We start from the raw sequence: 18,997 nt of genomic DNA on the forward strand, positions 1-18,997 counted from the left end.
CGAAAATAACACATTAATAACACATGCGATTATTGAGTAGGCGTTACCGTAACACACATTCTTCTATTGCCCGAAATATAATCATGAGAGGCAGCACTTAAAAAATGCGTTCGGTGTAGACCCAACTCCTGATAAGTTAATAAACAAATGGTCGAATCAGTAGAGAAGTGGAAAGCTGCTTGCGAAGTGGCAGCCAGGGTAATGAAATCCCAACGTGCTAGCGAACAGCGGCGGAGAAGAGAGCTGTTAAATGTAACCAACAACCACGATTCAAACACACTAGCATTGACGTTACGGGAGAGTTCGGCGACGAACAATGTACGAGGGGGGTTATCAGACCAACAGAGGTGGGGCCAAGTAAATGCAACTTGTAACTGAATGCATTTTGACCATCACGTACGCATGAGTGTTACTCCATCCTCCCGACGTAATACTTGACGGTGGCACCGGAGGGAACGGTACAGCACGGTAGGAGGTTTACTTCGGACATGAAGTCCAGGCTTTCAATGCTTACTCCTCGTAAAAAAAAAAACATGTTAATATGTCACCAACAAAAAATTGAAACATTGTTCAAGAAAAACAAAAATTGTCTCAAATAGCATAAGCATCACAAGTCAATATGGCAGCCAAATTGGTGATGTTGTAAATCTTACAACCAAACATTTTCATTCATAAACGAAGATGCACATTCAACAAGCGACCTCGCTTCATTCATAAAAACAGACGCCGTAACATCTCCCCGTGCATGCCTTTGCCTTCAAGCGTCTTTTCGCGACGATGGCAAAAGATAAAAATCACAAATTGAACAACTTCTTCTGGAAGGTAAAACTGACAACCGCACAAACTCGCAAAACGTAGAAACGAGTGACAAAATTGGCAACATAGGTCTTGGCGAAGCTGTTACAGCGGCAAGGGAAACGGTGACAATCGCCGATCGTTTGTAAGTTTCTTTCGGCACAGGTCGGATTTTTTACCAACATCACAGTGTTGTGACGCTTTGTCGTCGCGTCAGTGCTTCGACACATTGACTCTTTGACAAAACGTGAGCTTCGGCCATTGGCTGTCCGTGACAAATGTGATGCGTGCGGCACTTGTCATTCCCTTATGAATGTTTGTACATACATATGTACACATGCAGCTCATATTTCATTTCGAAAACATACTGAGGAATGTGGCAAAGAAAAAATATACTTACATATGTATGTATATCCTAGTAAGCATTTGCTTATTTTGCTTGTCGGTATATGGGCAAGAAATAAATTTAAAAAACTTTATTGAAAATAACGTGAATTTGAAAATATATTTATGTATATATTTTTAAGAAGTTAATTAATTTATTAAATCGATTATTATCGGAACGATTATTAAGCGAAACAAATCAATGAAATAAAGATATGCTGATCTCTAAACATATCTACACATATTTTTACTTTACATAACTACACAATTTCCTGTTTAAGAAAATATGTTCACTGCGCACAGAAAATGCCGACGGCAAACCGTAGTTCTATGCCTGTTAGATTTATTAATGAAGATAAATTTATAAAAAAAGCAAAAACAAGAATTTAAAAAAAAAATGTATAAGAAATTCAGAAATCACATGGTATATAGAATTCATTCCTCGGTTGGTCTACAATATTCCATGGTTGATCATGTTAACAAAGCTGTAAAGTTTTACAGATTCCCTTCTGCTAAAATCAAAACAAAGATATCATTTCACTGGGTGAATTCCATGGTTGTGAGGTGAACTCCCCGGTTGAGAGTTTACAAATGTTCGATATCGAATCTGTACTTTTTCCTTGTTTTATGTTCCCTGGGTCCTCACCCACCTTGGGAATAGTATGAATTGATAACTGTCATAGAGTTCTCCATGCCGTGCTTATAAGTTTCTTTGATAAATTGCTGAAATAATTAAATATAATATCGTTACATATTTTATTTTATTTAAAAAGATTTTCTTGTTTTTCTTGTCATATTCTACTTCAAAACAACTTATAAATTAGGTATATATTTGTGTCTTTTATAAGCTAACTGAATTTTCAAATATAATTATTGCTGTGCTTTGACTTTGAATCAGTTAATAAATAAATTCATGAACCATTGAATAAGGGCTGCGAGATGCTCTCATTTGCACATTACTTCGTAGTAAATTTTGGGCATGATGATAATAATACATACTGATAACTTTATACGAGTATTACTTCTGCAACATTAGATTTAGTCACATCCATATGTAAGTTAATTTTTACTTATGTACATAAATAGGACTTTGATTTATTATTAAAGTAACCCTTTTTATTTTACGAAGATGGGATACTTTATTTGTGTAAAATATGTGGTAAGAATATCATTCAGCGACTGTTAAACCTTCTACACTTTGTGTCAGCTGATTCTTCGCTTGCTGTGCTACTTTACATAAATTTCCCTCTTGTGTCTCTGGATCTTCGTATTGTAGTATATCCACACATTCATTTAGAATAGCAATAACATCAAGAAGTTTAAGCTTTAATGCCTCCGCTGTTAGGACGCCGCTTATGAAACCACTCTTGGCCAATAATACTAATGGTACATGCAACTCGTATAGCATCATAGCACGTGTTCGACTCAACCCCGGTTCAAAGACATCTAAAACATGTAACACTTGTCGACATAGCTCTTCTTTGTGTTCAAGCATAACATCGGGCAATTCAGACAATTCATATTCTGCAACACGACCATACATTTCGATAAGATTTTGACGCAATCCTATTTGTATGAAGTGTAGAGGGTGTACAACTACACGATATTTTCTCATTAGCTTTTCTGTTTCTTGTAATTTTTGAGGACTGGGATCCATTGCTTGTAATGTGGCAACTTCGGATTGCATTACAGATAGTGCTTTCTGTATAGCATTATTAGATGTTTGAAAGGTGCAAAGTGTGCATTTCCAGTAGCATGAACGATCTAAAGCCAAGAAAATATTAAAAATATTATAAATATACAGAAATCAATATTAAACACACTAACCTATTGGATTCGTTGACAGTAACCACCCTTCTTCGCATTTACTGCACTTGAACGTGCTAAAATTCGTACCCAACTCGGTGGGGTCTTTGCAACGTTTGCATTCGCAAGTGAAAAATTTACCATTTTTTAAATGTTCCTGTCGTTGGGAAGTGCCATTCAAAGTGTATGTATAAGAGTGCTGCAACTGTTGGCCCTCGTTCAAATTGCACATGGCCCTTAGGCGGATCCTTTGTATTTTAGTAAGTAAATGTGAATATTTATTTATTTCATTTATGTATGTATGTATGTATATAATATGAACTGTATAATTACTTGAAGCCTTCACTTGGATGTATTGTACGAAAGGTATTTGGTACACAATTATGCGCTAATATTCCAGTGATTGGGTATAAGCAACGCAGCGCATATCCCAGTGTTGTCCGCGCTTCAAATGCATTAACTTCCAAAATGCCCACTATTTGCATAATGAGATCTTCAGAAAATCGTTCGGCCAAACGGCATGGTCCTCGAAGGTACTGTGCGATATTTACAAAATCTGCATTCCAAACATCAACCATTTTTCGGCGTTCCTCGTTGTGGTACTCCATTGGTGCGATTTCACGCTCCCATCGATCTGGATCAGATTCCTTGACAAGAAGAACCCTATAGAAAATGGTGGGCAAAACAGTTAATCTGAAGTCTTTTCAAATGGTTTATGTGTGTCCGATCCACTTTTCAATGCTAATGATCTGAAGAATTAATGAATGGTAAAGGTAATATCCAGATGTATGTATACTACCGAGATGTTAAGTTAAGGGGTATTCAAACCTGCAGGCCCAAATTACGAGTGTTTGTTTGGCCATTAATAGAAAAATAATAATTGATAGTTTTACTCCATTATCAAGTGTTTATTCATGTTTAAAGAGCACAAAAAATTAGGACGCGTTTTCGCCATCACGATTTCTACCTTGAAACTATCTACAAAATAAAACAAGAAGAAACGTTAACTGCGGTTGCACCGAAGCTATAATCCTCTAACAAGTACAAAAGATTCAATGCAAAAATGATCGTTCAGTTTGTATGGCAGCTATATGCTATAATGGTCAAGTCTAAATAATTTCTTCGGAGATCGCTACAATGCTTTGGATAATAATCTATGCAGTCGGAACTTAAACATTTATTCGGAGCTTATGGCATTGATTTGGCAAAAATCCATGCCAAATTTCGTGAAGTGAGGGTGTACATATTTCCTTTTGGGTTTTACGAAAATCGTGGCAACGAAAAGTACTTGGTACATACTTCTTTCTAGTTCTTTTGTGGAAATAACATTACCATAAATAATAATCCATGACACATTTCGTGATATTAAAAATAATGCTACACAAGGTGCTGAAAGGCAAAACTTTACAAATGCAATTGCCCCAAAACCAACCAACCTCAAGCGTTGAAACAATGATTTTCAACCTTACCCAATGTAAATTATGTTTACAATACAAAATATAATTCAAGAGATAATCAAATCGCAAAACCAAATGTTGCAATTTAAAAAAAATGAAAGAATTTTGAACATTTATATGGAATGTTAACGGTGTTAACCAACATAAGCTGGAGATTATTCGATTTCTCGATGTAAAAATTTATACCGGCATTTAGACTCTATGTACAAGGAGCGTTGCAAAGTAAACAGTACTTTTTGAAATTAACGCCCCAGTGTTGGTTAAAAAACGACTAAGTCACCACGCATTAGATTGCTACAGCGCAGTTATAAGCTACAAAAATATCTATAAACAAGTAAGGAAAGAATAAGTTCAGGTGCAATCGAACATTTTATACTCTTGCAACATGCAAGAATCAAAGGGAGGGAAATACCAATCATATGAATAAAGTCAGCCGGATATTCGAAAATCCTGATATTAATTACATAGGGGCTAGGCCAAGTTTTGGCTCAAATGTATCTATTTTAGACACAAAGACACGCTGTTACGAGTAAAACACGCTAGCTTATTTTCATTACGATAACTCAAATATTGCGGTACAAAGTCATCCGGAAGTTCGAAAATCTTTAAGGGAAGTATTTGTGCGATTCAACCCATTTTTGACATACAGACATACCGTTATAAAGAAAGGATTATCCCTTAATTTCAGTTATATATATCACACATCAACCGACATTTTCGATGAAAAGTCAGTGCCTAGAGGCTTGATCACTTTTTATTGTATTTAAACAATTTTTGGTCATAAGATAGCTCACGCTAAAGACATTATTTTTGCAAAGTTTTTTCCCATTATATTAATTGTTTCTTGATTTGTGTACTGGAAACTGAACGAATCAAGTGGAATTTAAAATTGTGCTATATGGGAAGCAGGCGTGGTTGTTTTCCGGTTTTTTGTCCATTTTCACAATGTGATATAAGATTATGAGAAAAAGCCACCAACTAAATTTTGACGAAATCGGTAGGTCGGGGAAATCAGGAAAAGTGGGGAATGCCACGTCCGTTGTACAATTTTCACACCGGCTCCGGCACCGGCTCGGTGGTGCTCGTATAATATAATGATTTATCGCGCTTTTATTAGTTTTTAACAATATCATTATATGGGGAGTGAGCGGGGTTATTTTCTGATTTCATCCATTTTCACATTCATACTTTCGGTAGAAGTTCTCATAAGATTTGCACTCCGCAAGTATGGTTGTTGCAGCTAAAGTGGCTTAGGCTTAAACTTGTTAGAAGGCGGTTCCAATCACACTTTTTCAAACAATTTTTCCCGCAGGTGCCCCTTGTTACTGCGATCCTCCGTACCAAATAACAGTTGATCATCTTAACTTAGTGCTTAGTTGCGAGCGTGGCAGGGTTTCGATTACGCCCATCTACAAACTCGAAATTTTTTTTTGTACCAAGGAACCTACGCACCAAGTTTATTTAAGATATCTCAATTTTTACTCAAGTTATCGCTTGTATGGACGGACCGACAGTCAACCGGACTTCAACTTTTCTCGTCATCCTGATCATTTATATATATATAACCCTATTCCCGTTTAGTTTTAAGTGATACGCTTCGCTGCGTGGACTTAAACTTGACGGCTATATACTGCCCACTCCGGTTTAAAATTACAGACATCCAATTTAAAGAGTTTTTTGGAGCTTTGGTCATATATTTCTAACAGGTGGATACTACAATTCCAAACACATGTATTGGGGCTCTAAGCCTGACGGATAACGGCTGCGTCAAACTGTTATAAATAGCCACAATAAACTTGAAATAATATCTCTTGGCAAGCCGACATATTGGCCTATGGCAGATAAATCGCTCCTCTTCCACTCGGCCTAAATTGAAATCTGCTGTAGTAAATTAAAAAAGCGCTTAAATGTGAGGAAGAATTCAACACTGAAATGTGTATAAGGAAGCTGTGTCCAAATTCAAGCAAGCAAAATTCCCTTCGGAAAGCCGCCTAAAAGTCCATAAGCCACCAACTGACTCCAACATGTCTATACGAGACTTGGTTGGAAATTGGCCTCGAAGTGGCGAGGAAAAAGCTAATTGTTTTGCAAATCACCTACATTGAAAAGTATTTCAACCTAGTTTGGCAAAGAACAAAAATGCTAATTGAATTACCAAATATTGCTGTAGAGGTGCTCTCTGTGCTCTTCAATGCAATTCTTAGTTTCGGATATTATCCAATTTCATGGAAAAAGTCGCAGATTATCTTGATAGATAAACTTGGAAAACACTTAACACAGCCATCTTCATACAGACCAATCAGTCTTCTAACCCGTCTTTTCAAAATATTTGAAAAAGTGTTACTATCAAAGATGTCGTCTTTTCTCTACGAAAATAATATAATACCAACGCACTAATTCGGGTTTCGTGCAATAGAGAAAGTAATTAAAATTACTAACGAATATATACTGCAGACCTTCCAACAGCTAATAATCTATTGAAATCTTCTGCGAATGACACAGCTTTAGTGAGCCGTAACAAATGCCACATTGTAGTATCAAGAATATATCGCTCATTTGCTGCAAGACCGGCATAAATCAAAAAATGTGATTTTTGAGTTAATGCTGCAGAATTATTCGTTATATCATACTTCATGTTGAGTGAAAAATTCGTATGAATACCTCTTATATGCTCCGCTTGAGAAGAGGTGTAAGGTGGAGTCACCGTGTAAGGTTGTAGTAAGTTGAAAACTTTAAACGCGTTTTCTGGCGAATCGATTTTTTTGATTTATGCCGGTCTTGCAGCAAATGAGCGATATGTTACATTTTCGCTAAGACCAAAAATATGCCCGGCAGTAAAAATTAACAATATTTTAGTATACTAAGCGAACAAAATAACTTATCTTGGTATTCACCTAGATAGAAGGCTCAAGTGAAGAAAACATATCTCTAGTAAAAATAAAATGGATTGTAAATAAAAGCTTTAAACTTAGCTTAGATAACAAAATGCTTTTATACGAGGCGGTCATAAAAATCATAAAACTGTGGGATACGATTTGTACACTAATATTGATATAATACAAAGGTTCCAATCAAAAATTCTTAGGGCAATCACATGTTCGCCTTGGTACATGCGTAATGAAAATATCCATAGAGATCTTGGTATTCCTATGGTAAAGACAGAAGTAGAGGACAGCAGAATGAAACATACTTATATCTAAAGTCCGAAATCACTTGAGCTTGTCTAGCTTTTAAATACACTTAAGATTTTATAACTTATTGTTAGGATTAAAAAAAATCAGAACCAATAAATACAGATATATTGAAAAGAAAAAATATTTCGTGCAGACGTGAAGATATTTCGTCAAATAAAACAGTTTCCCAAACAAAAACTTGATTATGATATGCCAATTTATATCGCAGTCATATACTACAGTGGTCAAATTTAAAAGCCAAATAAAAAAGTTTTCCATACATTTGGATTTTGATCGATTAGTTTATATGGCAGCTACGCACATTCTATGGTGGTCTGCTATCAGCGGTTCCGACATACATACATATGAACTTGAAGCCAAGAAGACGAACAAAATTTTAGATCCATATCTGAAAAACTGAGGAACTACATAGTTTGCGTACAACTCGACACGCTGGTCATTTATATACACTTAATATGACTTATTATGGCTATAAAAATAAAAAATAATATTATACTATATAGCAAAAAAATATAATGTTTAGTAGTTTCGAAAATACTTGATACCAATTTTATTCAAGATTTGGTTAAGAAAACGGGAATAACGTAATTCTAACGTAAATATGTAAGTATATAGTGTCATAATAAATCAAAAGTTAACTCTTCTGCATCGGCGGTGTACATGGCATTTTTGTCTAGTGACGCACAGAAGATAATACATACATACATACATACATACATACATACATATGTCATATGTATTCATATATGTACATCAAAGAATTTTCTTTTGCCTCTGTTTTAAAACGCTTGTTCGCACTGATATTTAGTCATTGATCATAGCAAACCTAAAGCAAATTTTTGTGATATTGCCAAAAACCGTTTTACTTAGAATTTAGTACAGTAGAGTTCGGATATAACGACCTTCAAGGGACCGGCGATATTAAGTCGTACTAACCGGATGATGTCGTCCCACTATAACGGTACTTCTTGAAGTGACAACTTGCAGACAACCAATAACAGCACAATCAACGGCTGATATGAGGAACTTAGTCTTCTAATGAAATTCCCTAAACTGTATACACATACTTGAAACAAAACACGGCGCGTCGTTTTAAACGGACGAACTATCGTAAAAAATGTCGCTATAAACGGTTAGTCGTTATAAGCGACGTACTTAGTTATAAATGAACTCTACTGTATATTTATTATTGTATATTCAGTTATATTGTATACTAGAGTACCCGTCCACGCTTCACTGTGGCTGATACATAGATAATTCTACTACTACTACCATCTAAATGATTTCTTATATGATTTCTATTAGTTGGATTATAATTATTAGTTAATGAGATATAGCATTAATGTGAAGCAACTTGTTTTAGTTTACAAAAAAATGGATTATAAAGCATTTCGTGTGTTAATAAAGCATTGCTTTTTTGGGAAAATACTGTTGAATTTGGGGTCTGCATCAGGGAAATCCACCGTTGAAAAGATATTTGCTATGTTGAAAGCAGGCGAAATGAGTAAAGTAGGTGCCTCCAACAAAAACAACCAAAACAACGAACATTTGATTCTGAGAAGTGTTTAAGTGCTCTCTAATCGGAATAAAGCCGAATTTTTGCGTCGGTGATAGAAACATAGCTCCATCATTTCCCACTGGAGTCCAATCGACAGTCAGTCTAGTATACTGCACATGATGAAGCGGTTCTCAGGCGTGGAAAGACGAAAAGGGCGGCTGGAAAATGCACGCTGGAGATGCACGTACTCAGCGCCTGATTATTGAGCCAGTTATAATCTATTACACTGCATATTTGGTTGCAGTTCTTTTCTTCTATTCCTAATACTTAGCAATTGTATCAGGTTTGAGGACGAATCTGCTTAAAATTGTACGCATATATTCAATTGATTCTTACAAACATGAATTTTGAACAAATGCTAATGATTTAAAATATAATTTTTCTATTTATGAGTTGTATTGGATTCTAACATAAAGAGATAAAAGGTATCCTATGTCCTTACTCTGGCTCTAAGCTACCTCCCCACCAATTTTCAGCCAAATCGGTCTAGCCGTTCTTGAGTTATAAATGGTGTAACTAACACAACTTTCTTTTATATATATAGATGACGCATATAGTATTAAAAATGGAAACCATTGTTGTCAGTTCATTCATCATTGCATATAGTAAAATAGTGCTCTATTGATTTATGGCGGGATTCTGTAACCAGTCTCTAGTCTCTATTTGAGACATTTTGAGGTAAAATCTCAATTTGTGACTACTTACTATTCACCAAACTGTCTCTAGCATTAGTCTCAAAATATTGCCTCTAAAGCGAAATTTCTGGGGTTTATAGTTATCACCAAAAAAAATGTTACTTATGTTGTTTAAACATATGTTCAAACTTAACTTTTCTAAGTTTCTTTAAGTTTTAATAGAAGATAATTTAAAGCCAAAGATAATAAACTTTGCCACAATTCCATACGTTTAGTTTTTTTCAATCCTGCCCGCCAATTAAAAAAAATCGTAAAAGTGAAAAACCGAGTCAAAGTTTTCGCTTTCTGCCCAAGCCACTATTTCCCTTCTAGCTTGGAGAATATTTTGAATTTCCATCAATACTTTACGGACATATTCTTAGATAATTTTTAAAGAGATGAATTGTTTTTTGCTTAACAATTCAATTTTTTGAAAGTTCTAAAGCAGGCTCTCCCCTTAAAGAAGACAAAACGTAATAAACATAACTTAACACCCAAATGCGTCTTTATTCATTCGGAACTCATTAAAAACTTTAATAGGATTGCTTCCAAATGTATGCATTTGCAAGCTTTGTCGCATTAGTAAACAGCTGGTTCGAATATTGGTTTTGCGTATGTTCGAAAAGACGAAAATCCAATCAGATTCTGTCACACCATTGATAATCAGAATTGGTTTGCAATTCTGACAGCTAAGCAATTCTGTCTTGGATTCCACAACACCCCTGATTAATCGATTGTCGTTTTTTTATATTTTGTAAGCAACTCAAACACGAAAAGGTTAAAAATAAATCAATTTTACATAAATTTCGTAAATATTATGAAACAAAGTCAACACATATTTTTATTTTTATTGATAATGATGTTTTTTGACTATGTTATAGAAAATTTAATATTTGTTATCGACATATTTATTTCCATTGAAGTGCATAAACATCTCTGAATAATGAAATGTAATAGATTTTGTGATTGTCACTTACAGAATAGCAAAATCGTCTCAAGCCTCAAAAAATGTCTATAACTTAAAATCTCAAATTTAGAGACTTGAGACTGTATCACAGTACAGAATCGCACGGTTAAATAAGTTAATCGTCTTTAAGGTAAAATCTTATACATTGGGCTACAAAAGGAGCATACTATTGAGCATTGCTCTTTCAACCACGGTAAATATACTTATGTATCGTTGCGATTGTTATTTGATAAAATATATGATAATTATGAATGTGTACATATCACTCATATACCAGAACACCGTCACTATCCAAACAAAATTGTCTTTAAAAATATATATCTAAGGTTTTTGATAGATTACTTACTGCATTTCGACAAAAGGACAAAATACTACAATATAAATATGCATAAGATAATTGCTTAGATATGTATGTCATACATACATACATATGTATGTGCATATACTCGTACTCGTATATTTTTATATTTATTTCTTTGGCTTCTGGCAAAATATATCTCTATGGGACGTTGTTGTTAAAAAGGCTTAATTTGTATTCGTAGTCACATTTAACTAAAAAATGCATATTATTTAAAAGATAATAATAATAAGGAACATTTAATTAAAATGCATTAATATGAGGGAAATACAATATTTGACGTAAGGTTAATTGAAAAAAGGTACTTTACAAAGAATCAGGGGAATTTTGGAAAAAAGAACCTTGGTGTATTATATAAGATTTTCATTATATAATCGATCATTTCCAGAGATTTTTTTCCGAATATGCAACTTAATAAAAAGTATATTTTTGGGATTATCGTCGAATTTTAAATCAAGATCATTTCAAACATTTTTAGCAAGTCAATGTTGTTGTAAAGTGCTCTTAAATACACAAAACAAAACTCCCATAATCAAAATGGTTTATTTTTAGTTGCTCGACAGTGTTATCGGAACCAACTATTACATCGTTTTCTTTAATCCTATTCAAATTTTCAATACATTAAAGCTACGGTGATCGTTTTATTAGATTTTATAATGTACAAGAGAATTATAACAATTTAGAAATTTGTTTTCATGACAAGCTAGTGAGCAATGTTGTAATAAGGTAATATTTTCTGAAATTTCTTCAAATTACTACCTTAACACTGTTATACAATCCAATTGTGGACACCCCTTTGCATCGCTTTGCACGGGATAAAATTTCGCTTTTGCCTGAGAAAATACTGAACACTCCCAACCGTAATGGTAAAACGCACCTCTATCAGAGCAATTGGAGCACAACGGCCAACTGCATTTCGAGCAATATTGATCCGCTATACAGCCTTCTAAATTCACTGGAGCATAGCACTCCAGACACACTGTCGGCCCATTACATTTTGGGCCATGTACCAAAGGTAACTCTTCCACTAACAATTCATTTGCTTTTGTATCACTTTTCGCAATCAGATAACGTCCATAAATTGAATTGCTCCGCACGACTGTACGATTTAGTAAATTGTGAAGTGCTTTTGACGTCTCCATTTCATTGACTAAAATTCTTTTAGGGTGACTAAAAGTTTGCCAGCAGTTCCGAGCTACTCTGAGTAGTGAATTTCGTAGCAATGTAGACGGGCATAATGGAGGGATATGTATCTACATGTGTATATGTCTGGCGTAGAGAATAATTTTAATAGATAGATTTTAGGTTGAAACGCCTAGTACGAGCATTAGTATATATATTTATTTTTACTTGTATCAAATATTATACACGTATTCTATGTGTTTTGTATTTTAAGCTATGTACATTAGAGGGAGATGCTTTACAGGGAGCCAAAAAAACCGAAAAACCGCGTATGTCGGAAATGCTGTACGGACCATTCTGAATAACTTTGCTTTTTAAGAGACTATGTTGCTTTATAGGAGCAAATGTACAAATTGAACAAAGTTCCCTTGTTAAAATCGGGCTATAACTTTTCAATTACCTAGACACGAAATACAGTATGGGATACACATGCATATAGCTGACAGAGATAAAGAGATGTCCAACTCATTTCTCATTGGAAGTGAGAGAGCAATTGCTAAACGTCAAAACCTCCAGAACTTTGACAGCTGAAACGAGGAATGGCCAGATTGAAACTTACCGAATAAGTATGTAAACGAAGGGACTTGTTGATTGTTCAAGACCAGTTATATAAAATGTAAAACTAAGAAAATTAAATAAATTAGTGAAATTTAAATGTATTTGATGAAACGTTTTGTAATGTGAAGCATCACAGTATTAATTTTCAATTCAAAATGATTAAACATATTTATTGATTGAGAGCTAACAAGGATTTAATTTTATTGGGTACTGAAAGATCAAAAGTCAGTTTATTTAACATACCATAAAATGGTTTAAATAGTTTCTTCATATATTAAACGATCTCTATTTAGTAATTTTTTACTAAAGAATGAGTAAAATCGGGTCAAGACTTCTCTTATCCTCCATTTAACTAATTTAAATATCTTCGCAGTTCCGGTTGATTTCATACCACATTTATCGGTCAATGTTTAAGAATTCTTAACGAAATGTATCCTCTTGTCTAAAATGGAAAAATCAACTTAATAATTAGTTCCCATTTTCTTAATATATGGATTATCAAATATCCGTTTGATTTTTACATTATATGTTGACCAATCTGTGAGATTTCCTAGTGAAATTCAGAAACCCTCTATTTCTTGTAATACCAAAACTGCATAAAATTGGATCAAAGTATAAATATTTTAATAAGTAGGAAGTGTTATATCCATTATTTACAGTCACCTCAAAATCAAATAGAGAAAAATGCAGACTTATGTTTTTTATACGTTTATAATCGATTGTATATAAAATGCATTGCAAATATAATATAGAACTTAAAAAATACAAAATTTTATTTGTCATATCAATATTATTATGTCTAGCTAAAAATTAATATGTAAATATTTTCAACTTTAAAAAATATATTATATATGTACATATGTAATTTATATGTTGCATATTTATTTAGGAACATTTATCCAATATACAAGTACATATATTTCATTTGTTCTTAAATCATGTAATTTTTTTCTTGTATTTACACAAGTTCTTAAATAATCAGCCTTATCGTACACTTCACTAGAATAAATCATTTCCATGTATTTTTATTTTCACGCGAACAAAAAGGTATTAGCAGCATATGCAATTTGAAAATCGTTAGTTACCTTTTTATACTCTTGCAACCGGTTGCTACAGAGTATTATAGTTTTTTTTTACCCAACGATTAGCGGGATAGATATGGGGTTATAAAAGTATATGTCTAAAAGATCAGGATGACGGGAAAAGTTGGAATCCGGTCTGTCTGTAGGTCCATCCGTCTGTTCATCCGTGCAAGCTGTAATTTGAATAAAAATTGAGATATCTTGATGAAACTTGGTAAGTGGGTTCCTTAGTACAGAACAAATACGAGTTCATACAATAGTAGGAATAATCAGACTACTGCCATGCTCACAAATCGCCATTAACCGAAAACATACATATAAAGGGCCATAACTAAGCACTAAATTAAGATATAAAGCTGTAATTTGGTGCAGAGGATTGCAGGAACACGGGGCATCTATGGGCAAAATTTTTTGAAAAAGTACCGTTAGTACGAAAATGGATGAAATCGGAAGAACCGACCAACCAATTCCGAAAAAATTTAGTACGTGGCATTCCTCTACATTTTTAAGTCACGCCTACTTCCCACATTTGATTCGTTCAGTTTCCAGTACACAAATCAAGAAGCTATTAATATAATGTTATAAAACTTTGCAAGAATAATGTTCAACCTATAAACTAATATCAGGATTTTCGAACATCCGGCAAATTTTGCTTTGGTTTTACACCTTAAATTATTTCTCTGCCTTTGATTCATGCAAGTTGTAAGATGTTGATGTAAAATGTTCTGTTGCATTCTGAAATCGATTTTAATGGTGGCGCCTTGCTATTGGAATAATCATGTATGTATCTTCATTCAAAATACATGAAATTTCTTGTTGTTTTCTTTTTTAAAACCCTTTTTTAAAGGAAATTATCAAAATTTTCAACCTTTCTGCTGACCAAAAACATCAACTATATTTTTTTAATAACTTTCATATAAAAACTTTTTTAAATTTAATATATTATTAATAACTAGCTGACCCCGCATACGTTGTCCTGCGTGAAATTATGTGTTTTGAAATGAAAAGAAAGTTGAATATACGTTGTGTTAAAAATCTTTTATTTTCGATTTTTCTAAATTTTTTCAATGTAACGCAGTTTGATAAACAACATTTTTTGGTTTCTATTCCGGAGCGTAAATGTACAGAGAAGATGGTTTTTCAACTCGGGAACACGCCACGTATAACTGGCACGCACTCATGCAATCGTAGTTACGATTATTTGGCAAATTTGGGATAATCATTCGTGATGAGTTCATATTTCGTTGAAATGAATTGACAAAAGGCAGGTGGAATTGATATCAAACCACTGGAACCGAAATTTGCCTATTTCCAATTCTTATCGAATACGATGTAAAATGTCTTCGGCAATGTAATTTTGTTCGTATTCCAAAATTGACGCGGATTTGAGGGCTGATCATCGCGAAAAGTGTGCAAACTTCAGTGGCATTCGAAGTAGCTATCGCATCGTCCATCGTTTGATTCCAGTGATTATCATGTTCCAGCAATTGTAATTGCTGGCATGCTTCTCAAAAAGATGCACACACTCTACCATTCACAGTACGCAATGACCCAAATGAAATTGAACCACGTACATTTATCAATAGCAACCGAGGGTATTAGCAATCGTCGTTTTTCGGGTGGATTATGTAAATTCGTCCTAAGGAACTGGTTGGCCTTGCTTTCTGTGTAACTATTTCTTCGACGATGCATTTCATGTATAATATCAAGGCATTTCCGAATAGAGCAATGTTCTCGCAAACGAATCACTGACGCAAGTTGAGAAAAAACTCGTCAATGTCAATGTTGTTGGAAGTGTTTCCGCTGGCTGTACTGTATTCTCTGGGTTTAAAAACACTCTTTAGCCAATCTCAACAACAGTCGAAAAACGTTCATGAATTGAAAAAGTAAATACCCTACAAAGCGCTTTATTGAAGTTCACGTATCAACCGTATCGTTCAAGACCAATAACCGCAAGGTCCATGAACCATATTGGTTTTCATCACTTCGTTTAATACTGGATCTTTCTCTGCATCAGGAATTTCCGCAGAAATGATTTCACCAATTTGATCTGGTGGAACCACTATCCACCATCCAAAGAAGAACATCGTAACTGTTGTTTGAAAAGTCGTGCTGTGACAACGTGACGATCGCTTGCTGATTGAGCCCGATCCATAATTCCACACGTATGTCATCGCATCCTGGGAGTACTCGTTCATGTGCCTTGGCGTTGATGGCAAAAAGAACACCGACCGATATTAGCGGGACCTCTTCGTGGCTTCGTAACAAATTTCAATCTGTAATTGATCACTTCGTTTGAAACACACATAAAGTTTTCACTGAATAATTTTCAAAATTTTTTTTTTTAAATAGCCGTAATAAAAGAGCAAGCGACCGAAATTGAACGATTCAAATAATTTACGAATCAAAATATTCAAAAACAAAAGAAAAAAGAATTGTATGAAAAAAGTCAATTTTTGGAAATTGCCAATTTTTCGACTTTTCCTATGAAAAGTTCTTTTTTTTCTGAACCACAACGAACAACTACTGAAAATTTCATAAAGATTGGTTTCGCCGTTCTTGCCGTTCTCGAGCCTTAGCGTTACTAAAAAACAAACATTCATTTTTACTTATTTATGTACATACATACATACCTACATATGTACATATATACAAAATAAAACGTTTGTATGGGAAAAAGAAAAGGACTGTTTTTAGGCGTTTTCCGGCAACTTTCGTAATTTTTTTTACATAAGAACCTTCTCCTAATAATAACAAATACAACAAAAAAAGAATTAGTGAAATCGGTCCAGCAATTCAAGCGTGATCCCGTGACAACGAAAAACGGGTTTCATTTTTATATATGTACATATATACATATGTACATAGAGTACGATAACATTTAATTTTATTTATTGATTTTTTTAACTAACAATTTTGTGAATAAATTTCATGAATTTTTCAATGAGGAATAGCGTTCGGGCGAAGTTTACAATAAAGCTGAATAACAAATAACCCAAGTGATTCACAGTTTCATAATTAGGATATTTGCATATTAATACGGGTATATTTTATTTTATTACATTTATCTCAAAAACTGCTGCCAGAATTATTATCAGCGACTGTCTCATTAGTAATAGCATAAACATCGTTAGGATCCCATTTAGAGAATGCCCAATCAATTTGTTTAGCTGCTGCTGTAGTGAAATGTTCCACACCGAGGGAATTTATGTTTTTTCTTGAAGAAGATGTCTAAATTTGTCTAAAGTCTACAGGGACTTCAATACCCTGTAGATTTAAGACAAATGTTAAAATCTTCAACAATTATGATATTTTGATTGCGCAACTCAGTAGTAGGGACTTCATGAAGTTCAGCAATTAAATGTCTGACAGAAAAAGTTGAATATCTGTACAGCACCAGAACATTTTTGTTGAAACATTTAAACAAACATGTAAAACTTTGCGGCCTGAATAAATTTTTAGAGCCTTTTAGAGCTGCCCAGTGTCTCAGTGTTTTCTACACTTTTATGTTTTCAACTCTTTTATTGGAGGAAATCCTGGTAGGCAGCAGGTACCACCAAACTAGAAACAGTTATTTGGGGAGAAATACGTGGAGATTAAGGGAAAACAAGTTGAGGGATGCTGAAACTGCGTAATACGTATTGAGGAAGATTTCAAGGGTGAAAAAGTATATAGAGCGAAATTAACAGATGGACCGAGAAACTAAAGTCAGACTATCAAAATACTCAACTATATTCATAATTGTGAAATATTTTATCAACAGATAAAATCCGACAGGCACCTCGAAGCGTTCTATTACCAAAATGTGAAGTTGTAAACCATATCATACATGACGATTGTAAACCAATTCTGATTATCAATGGTGTCACAGAATCTTATTGGATTTTAACCTTTTCGAACATACGCAAAACCAATATTCGAATCAGGTGTGTAGTAAAGTGACAAAACTTGCAAATGAATGCATTTGGAAGCAATCCTATTAAAGTTTTTACTAAGTTCCGAATTAAAGGAAGATTTTAAGAGATAACATTTATCGAATGAATAAACACGCATTTGGGTGTTAAATTAGGTTGATTATGTTTTATAAATCTAATATCTTTAAATACCCGTATTTTCTTTTTCCAGAAACTCAATAATTAAGACATTTCGTGTTTTGTATATATGTTTTCCCTTATAGAAATAAAGATAAATCAATTCGTAGCAATAAAATAACTGGATTCCTTAACTTACATTTCAAATCTGTGTGCGACTACCTTCTTGTTTTGTTTCTGACAGCAAAACCGAAAAAATAAAATTATTTTCCGAACCGATACAAATTCTGTTTCGAATATCAAACCAATAATGTCTGAATTCATGACACCTACTGCTTTTTTTGATCGGTTTCAATTCTGATTCCGACAATTATCAGATTCCACAACACCCCCGAATGTAACAAAGAAAGACATGCTGGACTCGTTGTCAGACACAAAATGGTTCTCAACATTTGATTTGAAAATTGGGTGCTGGCAAGTGGTGGTAAACGAGGAATACAAAGAAACGACGGCTCTCAGCGTTGGAAATGGTCTATGACTATTTACTGTAATGACTTTTGGATTATATAACGCTCCTGCTACCTTTGAGAGATTTATGGATATTTAAAGGACTTTTGGACTGCAAGACCTCTTAGATATACCGCGACGATATCTTCGTTTTAGGTAAAAGCTTCGTATAGCTAGTGCTGGTGTTCCTTTTTAAAAAAAGAAGTAAACTACTTGGATACAAAGTGGCATATCTAATGCAGAGATTGATGTAGTAAACGATTGGTCCACTCCTAAAAATTTAAATGAATAGCGAAGTTTGCTTGGACTGTGTATCTGTTATCGATGATTTGTTCCAAATTTTGCCAACCTAGCCAGTAGCCTCCACGAACGCATGAAAAGGAAGAGAGTCTTTGAGTATAATAAAGAAATTATTGTATAACTCGGAAGGAATTACTATAAATT

At 34.0% G+C, this 18,997-nt stretch overlaps 1 protein-coding gene across 2 annotated transcripts in view; it reads right to left on the reverse strand.

Annotated features, from left to right (window-relative positions):
* Positions 1-1,923: 1,923 nt before the first annotated feature.
* The window catches only part of LOC105228155 (SET domain-containing protein SmydA-8), a 39,728-nt gene continuing 22,654 nt past the window's right edge, over positions 1,924-18,997 (reverse strand). Inside the window, exons 1-4 of one of the 2 annotated variants that reach the window (XM_011207857.4) lie at positions 11,953-12,520; positions 3,319-3,648; positions 3,007-3,233; positions 1,924-2,943 (exon numbers count right to left, since the gene is read on the reverse strand). In XM_011207857.4, the coding sequence (XP_011206159.2) occupies positions 2,348-2,943; positions 3,007-3,233; positions 3,319-3,648; positions 11,953-12,335 (1,536 nt within the window). In that variant the 5' untranslated portion in view covers positions 12,336-12,520 and the 3' untranslated portion in view covers positions 1,924-2,347. Of the gene's footprint in view, positions 2,944-3,006; positions 3,234-3,318; positions 3,649-11,952; positions 12,521-18,997 lie in introns of those variants that run through there. The other variant, XM_011207847.4, reaches the window with a different exon arrangement.

The sequence above is a fragment of the Bactrocera dorsalis genome, chromosome 1 (genome assembly GCF_023373825.1).
Source record: "Bactrocera dorsalis isolate Fly_Bdor chromosome 1, ASM2337382v1, whole genome shotgun sequence".
Classification (NCBI taxonomy): domain Eukaryota; kingdom Metazoa; phylum Arthropoda; class Insecta; order Diptera; family Tephritidae; genus Bactrocera; species Bactrocera dorsalis.